Raw genomic sequence first — 21,809 nt, 5'->3', positions numbered from 1 at the left:
GAAAAAAAAATCAAACAGCCAAAGAGATTAATACCATCAGAGGGCAATGGCCCACAGAAAAAAACCCATCCTCTGTCCCCTTAAGAACATTAATTTCTTCCTGCCTAAATTTGGCTTTAAGAAACATTGAAACGAAATGCTAAAGAAAAGGTCTTTGAGAAGAGTTAAAATTTCACATAGCATCTTCACAAAAATTTTCACAAAATGCTTTTCTTATTCAATAAGCATATTAAATAACATCAGTGAGCCTCTATTTGTTCCCAGTCTTTGAGGTCCCAGCCTTCAGTACTTTTTTCCTTCTCCAGCCCGAAATTATTTCCATCAGCAAAATATCATGCTTAAAGAGTAGTGCTGTCTTTTTTTGTTTGTTTGTCTTTTTGAGACAGGGTCTCCCTGTAGTCCCAGCTAACCTGAACTCACTATGTAGACCAGGCTTGCCTTAAACTCACAAAGATCCGCCTGCCTCTGCCTCCCAAGTGCTGGAGCACTGTCTTTTTTGATCCACATTTCTATTGCAAAGCTTGTTTGCCATAAATAGCAAAGGAACAAACAAACTTAAGCTACTTGAACTAAAAATACAATTAAATATTCCCGAGTGAGTTAAAAAAAATCAAATTTTGACTTTGAGAACCAATTGTATTAAATTCTCAAGATTAATAATTATGCAAGGTCATTTGAAATCAACTATAAAAAACAGAAATATTTAAAGGTGGGTTTGGGAATTTGTGTTTGACTCTGTTACATAATGATACACTTTGTCAAGAAGTCAGACCACACACAGTGAACAGTAAGTTGTTACAAATCCTGCCCGAGAACATTTAATGCTCAGTATTAATTTTATAAAAGCCAAATACAAACCATTTCTCACTAAGCCTCCAGAGACAGAGACCTGGATATTAACAGTGGGAAGCACAAACTTCCTAATTCCCACAGAAGTTCTGGAGTCATGTGCTAGCAACACTGACTGCAGAATTTCTTTCCCTTTAGAATTCACAAAAGAACTAATAGAGGGAGACAAAGCAAAATAGCGATAGAAAAAGTCTAAAACAAACTTGGGGCGTAAAATGAGAAAAAAACAGAACATACTTAAATACTTTCCAGCAAACAATAAGTTGTGCCTTAATGATTAGTTCCTCCAGAGCTAAGGCATTTTGGCTCATGTTGCACACTTAGATCAGTGTATTATCTAATTGCTAGGTACAAACTAAGCAAATCGAGACATTTTAGCTTCTGTCACTGTGCAGCATCATAGTACATAAGGTCTCTGGAACAAGATGTGTCTCCCCCTTTCCATTATACCTGTTTCAAAGGGCAAAGGCCAGGTCACAGGCCCCTTTGCAGACCCTGCATCTAATAACAGTGACTAGGCATACAAATGACTGAATTAACTGATTAGTAGCTAACTACAAAAAGCCAGATTGTCTTACTACCTTAGCATTTCTTAGCCTCATTCCCAACAGGAAGAAAACAGTTTTGAAGGAAAGATAGCTTTCCCACTTTCAAAATACAGACCATCAAGAGCTAGACATGACTTAAAAGACTTTCTTTATGCATGTTCATAAAGCATTTTGAGAAGTCAAGCGGTGAAAGGTGCTATGTATGTACAAAGTAATATTCAAGACAGTTCAGCCAGGTGCTGTTTTCTATGGTTTGGAATGGTTATGCTAGATGAGGGAACACTCTCAAAGATACTCTTCTCGTTATCAACAGAACAACGGAATTTTGACAGAGGCCATCACTTTATATAGTTTGTATTCTGCTATGTTCCATAATAAACCAGGTAACAGAAAAATGAAACTAAGCCACTTATTCTACACAAACCAATACTTTATCAGAGTTCTGCATTTTACAAGTCATGTTCAAAACACACACACAAATTAGCATTTTGTACACAAATGTTTATTTCTCAAACATTCCCTTTAAACACAAGGAATGAATTCTAAATCTTCATAAAGATGAATTAAAAATGAAATCCCTCCAGTGTAGTGTAATCACTGTGTCCTTGGTCACTACTGGCATTTACTGCTTAACATCAAAAACAAAAGTTATTTAAAAGTCATGCTACTGGATTTCTACTCTTCCTCTATGACCAGCTCTGCACTGATCTGCTATGTTTTAAATTTATATCACCAAAGTGAAGCAAGTTTAAGTTGTGAAACAGCTGTGTATTAGACACAAAATAAAATTACAAGATATAATCAAGTTCATAACGAATATAGGTGTTCTTATCATCATTGTAGATTCTTGGGTAATGTGCTATGAGAGCATCCTGTGAGCCAATGTAGATGGAGTTGTAAATTTTCCAATATACATCTCTGACTTTATGAGCTGGGTGAAACAGACCCTGTAAGCATTACTGCAACATTCTACATGGTCCAATAGCTACTCTCAGGCCCTGTAGGGCTCCCATAACTGCCTGGATTACATAGGAAGATGTCTCAAACACATTGAGCCACACAGTTCAATAAGTGATTCAGAGAATCTTCACAACCAAATCCATAAACACCAAGTGACATGTGTTGTACCACCACACTAGCTGCTTGTCTGTGTACAAGGTCCCTATCCATTAAAGCATCTTCAAGTAAGGGCGTTACAGCATTAATGTAGTCTTTTCCCATTTCACCAATATATTCAAACAAGAAGGAGAGAGATTTTAATACTCCATTTTGAACATTAAGTTCAGAAACTCTGTATTCATTCATTAAGGCAGGGAGTACTGTGAAGGGTGAACATGTTTCAGCAACAATAGCTATTGTTACAGTGGTACAAACTCTGTTCTGCCTCTCCTGAACTTTGACGTTGTTTAAAAGCGTAGCCAATACATCACGAGGGCCAATGGCCTTTGCAATGTAACCAAATGTATTGACTGTAGCTCTATGAATAGCTTTTGTGAGCTTTTAAGAGCTCTAAAAGCTCAAAGCAAATCCTCATCTACTCTCTTGTAGATACATACTCATCTCCCCTGTCAGCGATACGTCTAACAAGATCAATACAATTCTCTTGTACTTTTTCATGCCTGTTCTTTAAGATGGGGGTGAGTCTAGGCAGGAGATCTTTAATTGGTGGGCTCATCTTATGCATACCTATTACATTTACAATAGCCTTCAGTGCTCCAAGAATGTTGCCCAATACTTCAGGATACTCTTCACCCAAATATTCATACAACACCACACCCAAGTGCCCCATCAGTTTTTCCTCTTGACAAGTCTTAATCACAAGAGCAGTTCGAGAAAATCAAGTCAGCTACTTGTTTTCTGTCTTTTTCTGATTTGTTATTTAAACGCCACAAAACTGTACCACAGATCCGAGGCAAGTATGGTTTGACTCGTTTGCCAAGAGCATTGACTACTGTGCCAAAGCCATTCAACATTACTGAATCCTCTGTAGTCTGTTCTTGGAAAGCATAGAGGATACCATCAATCAGTTGTTCTTCAAGTTTATGATCAATATCTGCTGCTCCAAGGTTGCCCATAATTTTCTTAATTGTTTCCATCACGATTTTCCGGTACTGTTCAGCTTCATCTTTCAGATCATCTACAATCCTAGATATAATTTCTGCTGCACCTACTTTGTTTGCCAACTCCACAGTAGTATCAACTAACTGTAATTTCTTCTATCCAAAGCCATTTTGTGCTGCCAGAAGTGTTTAAAGAAAGGAGGAAGAATCTCTGTTTTAATATAATTTGCTTCTACACCATCTGTACTACAACATTGTTTTACCAACTTCTTCATCAGGAGACTGGAGTTCTCGAATAAGGATTAACATCACTTCTCTAGTATAGTAGTTGGCACATTCTGCATCCATAAGAGGAATAAGATACCCAATAGCCTTTAAGAAAGCAGCCAAACCCTTTCCTCTGTGCTGGCAGATACCCTTCCATAAAGGTTTGAGTACAGAGTCAAAAGATTCGATACCATAAGGAGTTGCTGCTTCAGCCAAGGCGCAATGGCCAAAGCACTGATGGTCCGAACTTTCTGTTGCTCATCCATGAGACCACGTTCAATGACTTCAACTAAACTTCTGAGATGTGGCAAGATGGCACGGCCCATAAGAATAGCTATCTGCTGTACAATCTTAATACCAGTGTGTCTCACTTGCCAAGGCTTCTTGCTTTTGCACACAGCTTTTAAGAATGGCAATAAAGAAGGAATGCCCAGGGCAGAGGCTACAACAGCAAAAGCTCTAGCTGTTGTGTTTCAGACATACTCATCCATGTTATCTATATCAGGTCTCATGGTAGAAATCATGGTAGCCAGACCAGCAGCCTTTGCCAAATTAGAAATAATCTCTCGACCTTCCACTCTAGCATAGTAATTTTCATCAATCAAAAGTGGCTCGATGACCACAAGAATCTTGTGCACATATGGTCGTACTAAGTCATCAAGTTTTATAATATTCTATCAGTAACTGTCACAAGGAAATGATGCTCTTGATCCTCAAGTGTAGGAGACATCAACAGAGGAAGAATCTGATTAAACAAAGGTCCAGCTCCAAATTCTCAGGCTTTATCAGTAATCTGATGTTATGCAGCCTTCCTCATTGGAGGTGTACCATTCTTAATTTTTAAAAGCAATTTCATTATTTTTCTCTCTTTTTGCTCTTCTGAACTAAATGTTGATTCATCAACATCAACCAACAGTTTATCAAAGTATTGAATGTCATCAGGTTTTAAAAATGGGAGATTTCCAGATGGCTGATCATTAACACTTTTCATAGTTCTATCTTCAGTTTGCATGTGGAAACCAGTCATACCACCCAAAGGTGTGGGAATTACTGTCAGCTTTCGAGCTGGAGTTTGAATAGGAACATAACCAGCTGGAGGAGGGAGCACCTTAAATCCTTCTGGGAACATAGCATCTAATTCTTCATCAGAAAGTGGGTGGTTTTGCTCATCAATCTCTCTCTCCCATCGCCAAGCCTGAAGCCGTTCAGGAGTCATGCTCATTATGTGACCTGGTGTAGGAGTAGCCATGTTCATAGCTGGTGTGCCAATTGGTGTTTTTCCAGGGGTCAGAACAGGAGTGCTTCCACCCATCTGACTTGCGCGTGTTTCATCCCAACACTTTTGTTTAGTTGTTCCAGGAGTTGGTGTTTCACCAATTCAGTCTCCACCTCTATCTGTTCGAGGAGTCTCAGCCCATCCACTTTCATGCCCTGGAGTATCTCTCTCTATTTTGGGGGTCTCATCCCATCTGTTTTTACGAGCACTGGAAGTAGTACCCCCATGGCCAGGGGTCGCATGGCCTGGTGTGTTGCCTCGTCCAGGAGTAGCAGCTCCCACAGGTATATGACTAGGTGTAGGATCCCATATTTTTGAGCCTGGGGTTGCTCCAGGAGTCTCACTTCCTTTTGCATGACCGGGTGTCTCATCCCATCTTAAAGAAGGGGTTGTGTCCAGGGGGTCTCTGCTTGGTCCCAATTTGATAGCTTTTTGGGAGTGGCACCTGGAGTCTGGTCAGTGGTTTGATCCCAATGTCGTTTTCATTTTGAGGGAGTCTGGGATGTTGCTGCTCTATTGACGACTTTTAGTTCTCCAGCTTTAGCCTAATTTCTCTCTCTTCTTTAGTCAAATGTTGCTCTCTTATAACATCCATGTAAGTTCTAGCATTCATTTTAGGATTAGGGGTCTTCCCTCCATCTGCAAAAGGATCAAGACGCTCTGGGGAAATTATCATGGTCTGCCCATGCTTTTTATATTCATCTTCCCGGTCTGCAATTTTGGAGGACGGTCTTCAGCAAATGGATCATACTGTTCTGTTGACTGTGGTGTATCATTGAGCAATGCCACAGGGGCATGATACCCAGGCTTCTTCTGACCAAGCAAACTTGTAGATGATGAGTAGTCATCATCATCATCTTGAAGTTCAGTTGCAGCTATTGATGTCACATATCCAGCAAATCTGCTGTCACTTCCACCATAAATTTCTTGATCATAATAACCTGTGGAATCAAGGCCCACTCCTTGGGCTTCATCAAGAGCTGCCTTCTTGCCTTGAATTTCTCGGATCTGTGCTTCAATATCTTCATGAGTCTTGGCGATCTTCACCATTTTGTCTACTCGAACACACAGACGGAACTGGTGCTCGTTATTCTTTTTTATATCAGTTCGTTGGGTTACTAATTTTTTAAGATTCTTCTGAGTTTATGAAGTTAATGTGCTGTCTAACTCCAGGCTCTTCCTTTTCCTATGTGGCCTAACTTTCTCAAACTGGTTCCCTGAGCTCTTGTCAGACCAAGTTCTTAGCCAACACCCAGCCAAGGCAAAGCAACCCAGCTGGCAACTCCCTTTGACTCAATCAGTTTCTCTTACAGTCATCTGCCAACTGCACAGATTTCTCTGACAGATCTATAATTCATTAGTACTGAAAGCTTTGTATTTTCCATAGAGGTGCCAGTGACATCTCTTAATTACCTATTAGCAGTAAGCCTGTAACTGTGCTAGTTGTTTCACATGAATTCACGGGCATCTAACAGGATCAAAACTGAACTACAGGGGAGAGAAAACAGCTGCAACTACAGTATTTCTTTTTCTTCCTTTTGTTCACCCAAAGACCAACTATTTATGAGGTCATGAAGTCAAAGCCTAGTTTATTAAGAAAGAAAATAGTCTGTTGAAGTAAACCTGTTTCTCATTTCTGGGAAGATGCTGTTAAGGTCTAGTCATATGGGCGCATTGTATTTTTAACTTTCTTACAGGTAAAGGTAGTGGTATTTGATAAGACTGGAACTATTACTCATGGGACCCCAGTAGTGAATCAAGTAAAGATTATAGTGGAAAGTAACAGGATATCACGCAATAAGATCCTGGCCATCGTGGGAACTGCAGAAAGTAACAGTGAACACCCTCTAGGAACAGCTATAACCAAATACTGCAAGCAGGTACAGTTTTATCTCTCATATTCATGTTGTCATCTCATGTTGGAATTACGCAGACCAAATCTTGACTGGCCTAATAGTTTATGTATATAATCAGTAGGAAGTTAAAGAGATTTGCATTTTTTTCATTTAATTGAATATATTGGGGTTGGAGCTCAGTTGGTAGAATGCTTGCCAACCATTCCTGGGTTTGATCCCCAGCACCAATAAATCGATGCCTTTAATCCTGGTACTTGGGAGGTAGAATTAGAAAGATCAGAAGTCCAAGGTCAACTTCAGTTACTTAATGAGTTTGAGGCAACCCTGGGCTACCTGAAACCTTGTGTCAAAAAATATTGTGTCATCGTTTCTTCACATAGACAACTGTAAAGACAGGAAAAGAAATGAATTCTGATCTTACCACATAGTAACCCCTGTTGACATAAAAGATAGAAACATTATATATTGAAAACAGAGATTGCACAGAGAATTTATGTAATAAAAAAGGAAACCTGGGCCAGGCGTGGTGGCCCACGCCTTTAATCCCAGCACTCGGGAGGCAAAGGCAGGTGGAGCTCTGTGAGTTCAAGGCCAGCCTGGTCTACATAATGAGTTCCAGGACAGCTGGGGCTACAGGGAGATCCTTTCGCAAAAAGACCAAAAAAAAAAAAAAAAAAAAGAAACCTTATTCTCCTCCCCCTTACATTTTTTTCTCTTTAAAATCTAATAGTTGTTATGCTATTACCAGTCATTTTAATAACTTGATTATTAAAATTTATTAATTTTTATGCATACAAGTGTTTTGTGTGAATTTATATAAGTGCACTATGTGTGTGCAATGCCCACAGAGGCCAGAAGAAGGTGTCAAATCCCCTGGAACTGGAGTTACAGGTGGTTGTTAGCTGCCATGTGGGTACTGAGTTTGGTTCCTCTGCAAGAGCAGCCAGTGCTCTTAATTGTTGAACCATCCTTCCAACCCCACAACTTAATTGATTTTTAATTTATATATAATAAATACTTTTTGTATAATCACAAGTATATCTGTTAACCTTTTAAATTAAAAAAATTCTTTTGATCTTTTTGAGACAGGGTCTCCCTGTAGCCCCACCTGACCTGGAACTTACTTTGTAGACCAGGCTGGCCTCGAACTCACAGAGATCCGCCTGCCTCTGCCTCACAAGTGCTGGGAATAAAGGCATGTGCCACCATGCCTAGCCTGAGTTAAAAATTTTTAAATTTATTATTAAAGATTTGTTTTACTTTTATGTGTGTATCTGCACATGTATGGAGGTGTCCACAGAGACCAGAAAGGTACATCAGATCTCTTGAAGCTGGAGTTTCAGGGGTTACTGAACTGCCCAATGTGGGTCCCGGGATTTGAACTCCAATCTTCTCATAGAGCAGCATGCACTCTCCAGCCCAACCTTTTTTTGTTATTTTAAAACAAGGACCTCCCTAGGTTACCCCAACTGGTGCTGAGCTCCTGGGCTTAAGTGATGCTTCTGCCCCAGTTTCCCTTGTGGCTGGGCCCACAGGCATATATGATTGCTCCTGGCTTAGTAATCTTTCTTTTGTTTTTGAGACAGGGTCTTACTATGTAGCTCAGGCTGGCCTGGGTCTAGCTATGTAGCCCAGGCAAACTTATGTACCTGCACAGATGTCTACTTCCCAAGTGCTGGTATTTCAGGTGTGCACCACCATCCCCACCTGCATTTATCATTTTAGACTTTGCACATTAAGAGTCATACAATGGCCAGCCTTTGTTACCTTCTTTTTCATTTTATTAGATGAATTTTCCCTATCAGGAAAGTTGTCATGTGTCTGTTCTGTTGTGTGATTAGTGTTTTATGGCCTTTACAGTGTATGCTGAGCATTCTTGTCAGCTTTTGCCAAGTCTTTACATTGAATATCTATCAGTGCAATTGCTAGATCAAAGGATGTTTTTAAAAAAATATTTTATTATTTTTATTTTATGTGTATGAGTGTATTGCCTACATGTATGTAAGTGCACCCATGTCATGCAGTGCCCATGGATGTCAGAAGAGGGCGTCGGATTCCCCTGGAACTGGAGTTATGGACAGTTGTTAGCTGCTATGTGGGAGCTGGAAATTGAACCTGGGTCCTCTGCAAGAGCGGCCAGTGCTCTTAACTGCTGAGCTATCTCTCCAACCCCCAAAAGATGTTTGTATTTAAATTTTCATGAATATTACCAGCACACATACTAAAGGTTCTATCAGTTTATACCTTTACCCAAAGTTGAGTGCCCATTTCCTCACATTCTTATCAATACTAGTTTTCCAGTTAAATTTTTTATTATACTAATTTTGTATACTCTGTGTATGTGTATGTGTGTGCATACACACCATAGCATACATGTGCAAGTCAGAAGACGGTATTCGGGAATTGGTTCTTTTCTTCCATTAGAGGAAATGTTTCTGTTTCTGTTTGTTAGGCGCTGGACACTGAAACCTTGGGTACCTGTACAGATTTCCAGGTTGTGCCAGGCTGTGGTATTAGCTGTAAAGTCACCAATATTGAAGGCTTGCTACATAAGAATAACTGGAAGACAGAGGAAAATAACATTAAAAATGCATCCCTGGTTCAAATTGAAGCAATTAGTGAACAGTCAGCAACTTCATCTTCTATGATTATTGATACTCATCTCTCAAGTAAGTTGATTTCTTTATAGTACTAATTATGGGACAGTTATGGACAGATGGCCAACTTTACAACCCCAAGATATTGTATAAGAAACAAAAATTAGCCAGGCATGGTGGCACATACCCTTAGTCCCAGCACTCTGGAAGCCGAGGCAGGTGACTCTCTTGAGTTCCAGGCTAGTCTCGTCTACATAGTTCCAAAGCTAGCTTGCACTACATATTGAGACCTTGTTTTCTTTTTTTCAAAAAAAAAAAAGGAAAAGGGGGCTGGAGAGATGGCTCAGAGGTTAAGAGCACTGACTGCTCTTGCAGAGGACCTGGGTTTGATTCCCAGCACCCACATCGCAGCTATGAACCATCCTTGACTCCAATTCCAGGGGAATCCGACACCCTCTTCTGACCTCCAGCACTGCACGACATGGGTGCACTCACATACATGCAGGCAATACAGTCATACACATAAAATAAAAGTAAAAAATATATATTTAGCTGGGCGTGGTGGCGCACGCCTTTAATCCCAGTACTTGGGAGGCAGAGGCACACCATGCCTTTAATCCCAGCACTTTGTGAGTTTGAGGCCCCCCTGGTCTACATAGTGAGTTCCAGGACAGCTGGGGCTGCAAGGAGACCCTGTCTCAAAAAGACACACACACACACACACACACACACACACACACACACACACATATGAGAAAGGAAAGGAAACAAAAATTGACATTATTACATTCTGTCAAATGCATTTTATTACAGGCCTTCTGATGACATCACTCAGTTACTCAGAAACATTTGGCAACTGTGCTCATTGACCGACACTGTAGGGTGATGAGGACAAGCCCAAGATGATTTTCCATGAGCTACTCAAAATCTTCTGTCTTTCACAAGTTCCCATCACCCTCCCTATTCTCCCCTTAGCAGATTAACTTATTTCTTCCATAGAAAATTAGAATTTGCTGGCAGGGGCTCTTTTGTGCTTTTTCTTTTTTCTTTTGTCTTTTTGAAACGCGGTCTCCCTGTAGCCTCAGCTGGCCTGGAACTAGCTATGTAGACCCGGTTGGCCTTGAACTCACAGAGATGTGCTGGGATTAAAGACATACGCCACCACGCCCAGCTCGTGCTTTTTCTTATAAACTCTTTTGTCTTTTTGAGAAAGGGTCTCCCTGTAGTCCCTGGAACTTGCTATGGAGACCAGGCTAGCCTTGAATTCACAGAGATCAGATTACTTCTGCCTCCCAAGTTCTGGGATTTAAGGTATGTGTCACCATGCCCAGCTGTTTTTATTTTTCTCCCCCAGGAAAATATGCTTCATCTTGCTGTAACAAATACATTTATCTTTGCACTAGACGCCATCCTCTCAGTTCTTCAGGGACTTCCCTTTCTGTTCTGGCCCTTGCTTCTTTACTTTCCATGTCTCCTTCTGTGGTACCTTCTCCAAAACATATAAACACTCTTCCATCAGAATCACTATATTTCCATAAATATTTTTCCCCTTTATACCTTTGAGAAAGAGTAGTGTAGGCTTGATGAATTCACCTCCTGTCTCACTTCTGCTCCATCCATGCTGTTGAAACAATTCTGAGTCTCTTGTGACTGTGGACCCCAAGGCCTATGCCAGTGCTCACTTTTCAGTCTGCATCCTGCATTACTTCCAGGGCAGTTGATGATGTTGGTTGTTTCTCCCCTCTGAAAACTCTTTCCTCCTTTGCATGTATTCCTCATCTATCTCTAGATTCTTCTCTTGTCTCCTTGGGTGTTCCTTCTAATTCTTCAGTTCCACCTACTCTCAAATACTGGATATCCTCAGTGATTTATTTCTTTGTCTTCTCATTTGATATTCCCTCCTCTATACACTATCATTCATACCCACCACTTATTTCTTCCCCTGCAGGTTTTCACTACCATTCCAAATTACGTATCTCTAGTGGAGATCTGTTTCTTCGGTGTCATACTCCCCAAACATGATCTATCCACCCAAGTATTCCAGAACTCCCCCACCCATTTGTGCCCAAGTGATTTTGCTAACTAACATGCAAATCTGGGCATGTTACTTTCTGACTACTGAGTTTGTTTAGTGGTTTATAGCTCATTTTTTGAATCATAGATCTTTTGAAAGAATGTGTTGAAAAGTGTGTATCTTCCCCTCATTTATTATGTCTGCTCTAAAAGGTTCACGTATATCATAGAGCCCTTCCATGGCTCTTGGTTAAGGGCCCATGATTTAATTGTTGTCACTCTTGTTTAAGACTTTGATATCTGCTCTGCCAGGTTAGCTCTCCTTCCTCCCTTATCACTCATGTCTTTTCCCAATGCTCCACATGTGCCCTGTGTTCTAGCCATACTAATTACCTATTTATAGTTACTCCTTAAGCCTGCCATTTTATTATTAGATCATTTCATTTACTGTTTATGCGCTGTTCTCATCCACAAAGAGCATTGACCCTGTGAATTTGTGCTTATCTTTCTAGACATGGCTTATGTCTCTTTTCAGTGACACCTTCACTGCTGACGTACACTGACAGAGATACTTACTCTTCTTAAATTATAGCTGTACTCTTTCTGCTATACTTGGCACATTGCAGAATAATTATTCTGTGGTCATTTCTACTTCTATGTGATTTCTTTTTTTTTGTCTATAGGTGTCTGGTATCAAGTAACTGACCTGTAGGAAATCACTAAACAACCTTTGTTGAGTATCTACTGTATGTCATGCATTGTTGAAGGTACTATAAAGAATCAGCAGTGAGGGATGAGGTGTAACTCAATGGTACATCTCTCTAACAATTTTCTTCTCTTCTGTGCTTAGCATGTGTGAAGCCCTGGGCTTGATTCCCAGCACCAAATGAGGAGGTGGGAGTTAGGGGCAAGTGTACAAGTTGAGAGACTAATGGGCTGTTGTTATAACCTAAGTAAAACAAAAAGTGGCTTGGACCAGTGTGATAACAGTAGAAGTCATGAGAAGTAGTCAAATTCTGGATGTGTTTTGAAGAAAGAGCCAAAAGATTTTATTACAGATTGGCTATATGAAGTATGAGCAAAACAAGAGTTAAAAATTATGCCAAAGTTTGTGGCCTACCCAGTTAGATGGATGGAGTTACCATTTAAATAGGATAAGGAAGATCAAAGGAGAGGCAATGTTGGAAGCAATATCAGAGTTCTCTTTTGTACAAGTTACATTGGGGTACCTGTTAGCTGTCCAGGTGGAGATACCACACACTGTGTGCAAGTGCGCATGCATGCGCGCACACACAGACAGACAGACACACGCACACAGACACACACACAAATATTAGGATATTAGGTAGGCAGTTGGCTACAGAGATCTGAAGATGCAGCAAACAGATTTGGGAGTCATTTGCTTTGTAGATCTGTGGTATCCAATTTGGTAGCCACTAGTTATATGTGACTGTTTCATTTTAATTTAATTAAAAGTTATTTTAATTTAAAATCCAGCCCTTGGATAATTTTTTCACTCAGTAGCCACATGTATTAGGTAGAGGCTGTATGTGAAACATTGAAGATATAGATGTAGAACATTTCCAACTATGTTCAAGAATCACGAGATTTTCTAAGTAAAGGTCACTGGTATATTATGTGAACAATTCATTGGAATAGTAAAGACAAAAGCTTTATTGGCATGTGTTAACAAGAGAATGGGATGAAGTGAATTAGAGGCAGCGAATAGGGACAACACTTTTGAGTAGTTTTGCTGTATACAGAAGAGAAATGTGGTAGTAGCTAAAGAAGCGAGATCAAGAGAGGAGGGACAACACTTTTGAGTAGTTTTGCTGTATACAGAAGAGAAATGTGGTAGCTAAAGAAGCGAGATCAAGAGAGATTTCTATTGCTTTTAAGAAGAGGACAATATATAGCAGAGATAGAAAGTGGATTGTTCAGGAAGAAGTGAAGAGAGTTGTTGGAGAGATGGTCTGGAATAGGCAGAGGAGGGGGTCTGATATACAGGTAGAGAGACTGGCTTTAGCAGGAGCAGGCTCTGTTTATAACAGAGGGCCGAGAAGGGATGTGCACATAGGAGACACAGGAGCTGGGGATGTGGAACCATGAGAAGTCTTCTAGTGATTGTGTTGCAGGGAAGATGAGGCAGGACATCAGGAAGGTTCACGAAGCAGGTTTTATTTAGGCTGCAGCCTGGTCCGGAGGGCTTAAGTCTCAAAGTCTGGACCCCAAAGTGTTCTTAACATTTTATACTTTGGATATGAGGGTTACAGCATAGGTAAATTACATATTGGTTGGCTAACAGCAGAAAGTTATAAAAAGCAAGTGGTAAGTCTAGTTCCTGAGGGGACAAAAGTGTAAAAGTCCCTGTCTGAGACAAACAGAAATGAGGAAGTTTGAGTCTAGCTAGTTGTTTCAGTGTTCTAAGCACAAACTTGTCAGCTGAACTTTACTGACAGAGACAGAGACAGACAGAGATAGAGAGGATTAAAATCCATTTTCCTTGATTTTTCCATGTTTCCATCAGGCTCTACATCAATTGCTTCTACTTTCCTTCTGAAGTAGGAAGTAGTCATCATCTGGTAGGAGAATGGGAGAGGGCAATTTAGATATTTGAAAGAAGAGAAGATTTGAAGTAGCCATCCTGAAAAAAAATAGATAATGGGCTGGGCACATGTAGTCAAATCTCTCTCCAACGGTACTAAAAGCTCACCTAAAATTAGTGGTCACAAGTTTAAATTGAGATATCAACATGGTTACATATTTACATGCAGTCACATTCAGCTACTGGTGCATAATAAATGTTTGAATTATGATGGATGATCAAAGGAAAAGCCTCACAAAGAAAGCAACATCTGAACTAGCATATTCTTTCTCTTCTTCCCTCTCTCTTCCTCCCTCTCCCTGCCCCCTCCCTCTCTCTTGCTGAGAACTGAACCTAGGACCTCATGATAATGCAGGCACTGGGCCACTGAGCTATATCCCCAGCCCTGGAAGTAGCGTTTGAAGAATATGATGGGGTTTGCTATTTGGAGAGAAGGGGTAAAGACATTTTTGGTGGAGGTAGCAACATGGGTCCAGAGGTATGGAAGAGCAGGGTATATTCCTAGAAAACCTGAACAAGTTGTGTTCTGTCAAAAATATAACTGCAGTGACTGGCTACACAGTTAGGTAGGAAGAACTTGCCTCATGAAGGTTTTAAAGGTTCAATAAGTTCACTGAATGCTATTTCTCTACTTTCTTCTAGATCCTGTTACTACTCAACTGTACAAAGTTCTCATTGGTAACCGTGAATGGATGATTAGAAATGGTCTTGTCATAAGTAATGATGTAGATGATTCCATGATAGAACATGAAAGAAAAGGTCGGACTGCTGTATTGGTAGCAATTGACGGTAAAGTTTCCCAGAAATATACTAGGACACTGTTATGAGCTCAGTCATTGTTGCATGTGTGTCTGAAAGACTCTTGAACTATGAGTGTTATTCCAAAGCAACTGAATACAAAGTGAAAACATTAGCAACATATGATTGTTACTAATTAAGAAATTTCTTGGCTGGGTGTGATGGCGCGTGCCTTTAATCCCAGCTCTCGGGAGGCAGAGGCAGACAGATCTCTGTGAGTTCGAGGCTAGCCTGGTCTACATAACAAGTTCCAGGCCTGCTGGGGCTACAGGGAGATCCTGTTTCAAAAATACCCCAAGAAATTATTCCTTGCTAGCTGTTGTGGCTCATGCTTATAATTTCAACGCTTGGGAGTCTGAGCAGGATAATCATGAGTTTGAGGGCTACCTAGCAAAACCCTGTCTCAAAAAAATCAATAACAAATCAACAAAACAAAACCCAGGCATGGTGGTGCATACTTATAATCTCAGTACTTGGTGGAAACAGGAGGACCAGGAGTTCACATAGCAAGGTTAAGGCCAACCTGAGCTACATGAGACCCTGTCTCAGGAAAAAAAATAAAACACTAATTGAAAAAAATATCTCAGATTGGGCCCTAAATTCAATCCCCAGCACCACAAAATTAAAAAAAAAAACTAAAAAAATTCTCTTCTTGGGGCTAGAGAGGTGGCTTAGAGGTTAAGAGCACTGGCTGCTCTTGCAGAAGACCTGGGTTTGTTTCCCAGCACCCACCTTGTGGCTAACAACTGTCCATAACTCTAGTTTCAGGGGAACCAATACCCTCTTCTGACCTTCCAGGGTATGAGGTATGCACATGGTACAGCTACAACATGCAAGCAAAACTCATACTCATAAACTGAAAATTAAGATGAGCGTGGTGGCTTAATCCCAGCACTCAGGAGGCAGAGGCAGGTGAGATTGAGGCCAGCCTGGTCTACGTACTGAGTACCAGGCCAGCTGGGGCTCCTGGGAGACCCTGTCTCAAAAAGACCAAAAAAAATTTAAAAAAGATTTGTCTTGTATTTGTCCACCTCTGTTACATTCTTCCCTTGCCTGTTTCAATAAAAATTAATCATGGATTTAAAAAAAATCTTAAAATAATAGTTAAATAATAGAAGAAAATAGCATTAATAATCCTGCCATCCTAATACTAGTTTTAATTTCATATATTCTATTCCTGAATTGTTGATATATTTATATATCTTTATGTAATCATAATATTACTATTTGTACTTTCTTGCATTTGTATGTATATAGTATGTGTGCATGTGTGTGCATGTCGAGGCCTGAGGTTGATGTTGTGTTTTTCTTAATCGTTCTCAGCCTAATATATTGAGGTGGAGTCTCCTGCAGAATCTGTATTCTGTTTCAACTGACTGGCTGGCCAGCTTGCTCTACTCGTTCCCTGTCTTGACCTCCCCAGTGCTGGGATTACAGGCAGGCCACTAAACTCTGTTCCTCGCTCTTGCATGGCAAGCATTTTACCCCAGAGCCTTCTGGCCTTTTTTTTTTAAAGACAGTGTCTCCCATATTCCAGGCTAGCCTTAAATTTACTGTGTAGCCAAGGGAGAACTTGAACATCTGACTCTCCTGTCTCTACCTCCAAATGCACACATTAGAAGTGTGTACCACCACATCCAGTTTATATGCTGCTTTAGATTGAACCTAGGACCTTGTGCATTCTATGGAAGCACTGTTCCAACTGTGCTACATCCCCAGCCGTGTACTATTTTTAATGGGTACATTTTATTATATGTGAACTTTATGTCAATAAAGTTAAATAAAAATTTAAAATCCTGTTGGGAGTGAGGCTGAAAAGATCGCTTAGTGGTTAATATCACTTGCTGCTCTTCCAGAAGACTAGAATTCATTTCCCAGTGCCCACAGCAGTTCACAACTACCTGTAACCCCAGCTCCAGGTGTTCTGACACTCCCTTCTGGTGTCTGTCAGTGGGCATCTGCATGCACATACATACACACACACGCACACACACTAAATAAATAAGGAATTGCATATTAAATAATAAATAAATAAATAAATAAATAAATAAATAAATAAATAAATAAAAAATCTTAAAAAAACAGGGGCTGGAGAGATGGCCTAGCAGTTAAGAGTACTGGCTGCTCTTGTAGAGGACTGGGGTTCAGTTCTTAACACCCACATGATGGCTAACAACTCTCTGTAACTCCAGTCCCAGAGGATGTGACATCCTTTTCTGGCCTTCATGGGCATTGTATGGTACGGGTACACTTACAGACATGCAGGCAAAACAGTCATACACATAAAATAAAAACTAAAAATCTTAAACAGCAAAACCTTTAAAATCTGTTGGAGATATATAGAGCAGCCATAGATTACTTTCCTAGTATGCTCAAGGGTTTGATTCCTAGCATTGTGGGGGGAAAAAAAAGCTAGGTGTGTGATTCTGAGCACCTTGGGAGGCTCAGGCAGGAAGACTGAGTTTGAGGCTAGCAGGAACTACATGGTGAGACTCTATTTCAAAAAACAAAATAAGGGCTGGGACTTTAGCTCAGCAATACAGTGATTACTTAGCAAGAGCAAAGCCCTCTGTTCTAACCCCAGTACCACAAAAATAAAGCTCTTTGTATACAGTTTTATTATGCTTTATTTTACTTAGTGAAGTATTTTCCATTGTTGCTGTGTAATTTTATTTTCTTTTAAAAAAATATTTATTATTTTTAATTTTATGTGTATGAGTGTATTGCCTGCATGTAGGTAAGTGCACCCATGTTGTGCCCACTGAAGACAGAAGAGGCTGTTGAATCCCCTGGAACTGGAGTTAAGGATGGTTCGTAGCTGCCATGTGAGTGCTGGGAATCGAACCTGGGTCCTCTACAAGAGCAGTCAGTGCTCTTAATCGCTGAGCCATCTCTCCAGCCCCTTTGTTTTCCTTTTATTTTTGCATTTCTAGAGATCAAATCCAGGATGTGGGTATTCTAGGCAAGCACTTTACAAACTGAGCTACACCCCTAAATTCTAGAACTTTATTTTTAGAAGTATTTTATCTATTTTTATTTTTTGTGTATGAGTGTATTGCCTGAACATATGTAAGTTGCACCTATGTTGTGCAATGCTGGCAGAGTTCAGAAGAGGATGTTGGATCCTCTGGAGTTAGTTGTTAGCTGCCATGTGGGTGCTGGGAAGTGAACCTGGTTCCTCTGCAAGAGCAGCCAGTATTCTTAACCTGAGTTATCTCTTCAGCCCCTAGAATTTTATTTTAATTCTGCATAACAGAATTAAATCAGATTTACATACTGTACATCATTGCCATGTTAGAAATTTAGAGGGTTATAAAAATATTTTATTATTTTTATTTTATGTGTATATGTATTGCCTGCATGTAGGTAAGTGCACCCATGTTGTGCCCACTGAAGACAGAAGAGGCTGTTGAATCCCCTGGAACTGGAGTTACAGACAGTTGTTAGCTGCCATGTGGGTGCTGGGATTCCAACCTGGGTCTTCTGCAAGAACAGCCAGTGTTCTTAACCCCTGAGCCATCTCTCCAGCCCCTGGGTTTTTTTAGTTTTTTTTGAGACAGGATATTGTAGTCCCAGCTGGCCTGGAAGTCACTACGTAGACCAGGCTGGTCTCGAACTCAGAGAGATCCGCCTGCCTCTGCCACCTGAGGGCTAGGGTTAAAGGCATGGGCCATCATGCGCAGTTAGAGTACTTTTTAAAAAGTTTTTTATTATGGAAATTAAAAAAATACTTTATTATTTTTATTTTATGCGTATGAGTGTATCACCTGCATGTATGTGAGTGCACCCATGTCGTGCAATGCCGTGGAGGTCAGAAGACGGCTTCAGATTCCCCTGGAACTGGAGTTAAGGACGGTTCGTAGCCACCATGTGGGTGCTGGGAATCGAACCCGGGTCCTCTGCAAGAACAGTCAGTGCTCTTGACTGCTGAGCCATCTCTCCAGCCCCAGAGTACTTTTTTATACATTTATTTTGTGTGTCTGTGTGTGTATGGGCACCCATGTGCATTGTGCAGGTGGAGGTCAGAGAATAACTTGTGGGAGTTCTCTCTTTCTACTATATGAGTCCTGGGGATCAAACTCAGGTTGTCAAGCTAGGTTGTAAACGCCCTTTCACGCACTGAGCCATCTCACTGGCCCTAGAGTATTCTATTTTTTTTTTTTAAGACACGGTCTCCGGGGCTGAAGAGATGGCTCAGCAGTTAAGATCACTGACTGCTCTTGTAGAGGACCTGGGTTCGATTCCCAGCATCCACATGGCGTCTACAAACGGTCCTTAACTCCAGTTCCAGGGGAATCCAAAGCCCTCTTCTGGCCTCCATGGCATTGCATGACATGGGTGTACTCACATACATGCAGGCGATACACTCATACACATAAAATAAATAAAAAGACAGGGTCTCCCTGTAGCCCCAGCTAGTCTGGAACTCACTATGTAGACCAGGCTGGCCTTCAACTCAAAGATCTGCCTGCCTCTGCCTCCTGAGTTCTAGGACTAAATGCGTGTGCCACCAGGCCCAGCTTATAGTATTCTTAATACTTCATCATTATAAATACTACAGTAAACACATGTAAGGTTTTATGTATTTCTATTTCATAAATGAATTTCCAGCTGAGGTTACTCATTCATCATTTATAATCTGTTCTACGTAAGAAGGTTGTGCCCCACTATGGCATTTTTAGGAATAGGAACAAACAGAATATACCAGTGTGTGTGTGTGTGTGTGTGTGTGTCCATGTGTGCACACATATGCATTCACTGGCCAGAAGTTGTAGGGTTTTGTTCTGTTTGCTTTTAAATTAGCTAAAAAGTGTTTGTGGCTATAGTCAAATATGGATCTAGGTGGGAAAAGGGTCTTTTAATATTTAGTGACATCTTTCTTTTCCTCTTTTTTTTTTTTTTTTTTTTTTGAGACACTGTCTCCCTGTAGCCTCAGCTGGCCTGGAACTCGCTATTTTGACCAGGCTGGCCTCAATCCCAGAGATCCACCTACCTCTGCCTCCCGAGTATAGGGATTAAAGGCATGTGCCACCATGCCCAGCTTGACACCTTTCTTATCATTTTCCTCTTACTACCTTCATTCATTGCCTGTACTTTATGAAATTTTCATAACCACACATGGAAGGTTATTATGGGGTATGTAGAATAAAGTCGGTATGGACTCAGGATGTTGTGAATTAGGCCAAGCACTGAAAAACTTCACAAAATTCATTCCTTTCTGAAATTTTACCCTACAGTATTATTCTTTCAATATATTCTAAACTGTTTTTCTCTGCTGCTCTCTTATTAGATGAGCTGTGTGGCTTGATAGCCATCGCTGATACCGTGAAACCTGAGGCAGAGCTGGCTGTCCATATTCTGAAATCTATGGGCTTGGAAGTAGTTCTGATGACTGGAGACAACAGTAAAACAGCTCGATCTATTGCTTCTCAGGTGAGTGGTTTGGGGCACGTGGTAACTTCTCATTCTTCACATATGATTTCTTTATTTCATTCAAGTGCTAAAAAATTTACATTACCTATTGTTTTCATCATCATCAAGTATCTAACCTGACTCCTTAAAAAAACATCAGCATGGTATGATGGAAGGACTTTATTACTAATGTAAGTGAAGAGCTAGTACTTAGCTTATGGGATGTTTGAATGACAATGCACACCAATCTCTGTTCATGCTTCCTTTGAAATAATAGCAAGTTTTCACCAGTGCTACTCAGCTTTCTTCATGCCATGCCTAAAACATGGCAGTAGCTCCACACAGGTTCCTCTCTGCTCCATCCTGAAGGCCACCAGTGGAACTCTTCTCTTTGACATAACATTTTTCCAAATCCCACATGTGTTCACCTCCAACATTTTAATTTTTAAAATTTAGAATGCCTCCTCAGAGCCCTCTTCTAGTGAATATTTCTGTATTTATTTTTTGTCTATGTGTGTGTGGGGGCATGCACATGCCAGGCATGTTTGTGGAGGACAGAGGTCATCTTGCTGAAGTAGGTTCTCTCCTTCACTGTGTGATTTCCAGGGACCAAACTTAGGTCACCAGGCTTGGTGGGAAACACCTTTACCTACTGAGCCATTTTGATGGCCCTCTTCCAGTAAACAACACAAGAAATATCTGAGTAAACTCAAATATAAGAATATGATAGGTGTAAGGAGTTTGCTACCATTTCCCCATGTTTCCTATCACGTTCTCCCCCTTACCTTTTCATTCACATACATGCTAGTTCTGATATTTTCAGTATCAACTGGATCATTTTATACAGATTATCTAGAAGTTTCTTTTTATATATTACAATATTTCTTAGAGCTTTGTTCATGTCTTAGTGTATAAAATCATTTCATTCCTTCTACACTGCTGCATGGAATTCCATATCATGGATGTATCATAATTGGAACCATTCTTGTAGTGATGGACATTAGGTGGTCTTCAAAATTTTGTCATTGCAAATAGCCAACAGTAAACATCTTTGATGTCTTTGTACCTGAAAAAGTCTATCTTAAAGTATAGCTGAAAGTTGAATTGCTAGAGCAGATGATGTGTATGATTTCATTAATGCTGTCCCCCAAAGATAGCACCAGTCTCTCTCTACCTACCAACAGTGCAGAAGAGCACTTGCTATTCCACATTACCACTGGATGTTTTCAGTCTTTTAAAATGTAGACATATGGTGGGTTAAGAATGATGGCTCAGGTATGGTTTTAAAAAATTATCTATTGTTATATTTTAAATTTTTTATTTATTTTTATTTTATGTATATGAGTGTGTTGCCTGCATACATGCATGCATGCAAGTGTGCCTGTGCATGCAATGCCTGTGTAGACCAGAAGAGGGCTTTCAATCACTTGGAAATGGAGTTACTGATAGTTGTTAGGCACCATGTGGGTGCTGGGAACTGAGCAGAGGCAAGAACAAGTGCTTTCAACCACTGAGCCATCTCTTCAGC

General features: G+C 40.4%; 1 protein-coding gene and 1 pseudogene across 1 annotated transcript in view; one reads left to right on the top strand and one right to left on the bottom strand.

Moving 5' to 3' along the window:
- Atp7a (ATPase copper transporting alpha) overlaps positions 1-21,809 on the top strand; it is a 153,652-nt gene that overhangs the window by 123,543 nt on the left and 8,300 nt on the right. The window contains exons 16-19 of the mRNA XM_008837662.3: positions 6,698-6,880; positions 9,309-9,525; positions 14,714-14,860; positions 20,160-20,302. Of these exons, the coding sequence (XP_008835884.1) occupies positions 6,698-6,880; positions 9,309-9,525; positions 14,714-14,860; positions 20,160-20,302 (690 nt within the window). The remainder of the gene's footprint in view (positions 1-6,697; positions 6,881-9,308; positions 9,526-14,713; positions 14,861-20,159; positions 20,303-21,809) is intronic.
- On the bottom strand, positions 2,136-6,055 carry LOC103737826 (annotated as a pseudogene).

This window comes from Nannospalax galili, unplaced genomic scaffold, assembly GCF_000622305.1.
Source record: "Nannospalax galili isolate Female #2095 unplaced genomic scaffold, S.galili_v1.0 scaffold238, whole genome shotgun sequence".
In the NCBI taxonomy this organism is placed as follows: domain Eukaryota; kingdom Metazoa; phylum Chordata; class Mammalia; order Rodentia; family Spalacidae; genus Nannospalax; species Nannospalax galili.
Note: the sequence above shows the minus strand (reverse complement) of the source record. Positions and strands in the feature narration are given on the sequence as shown.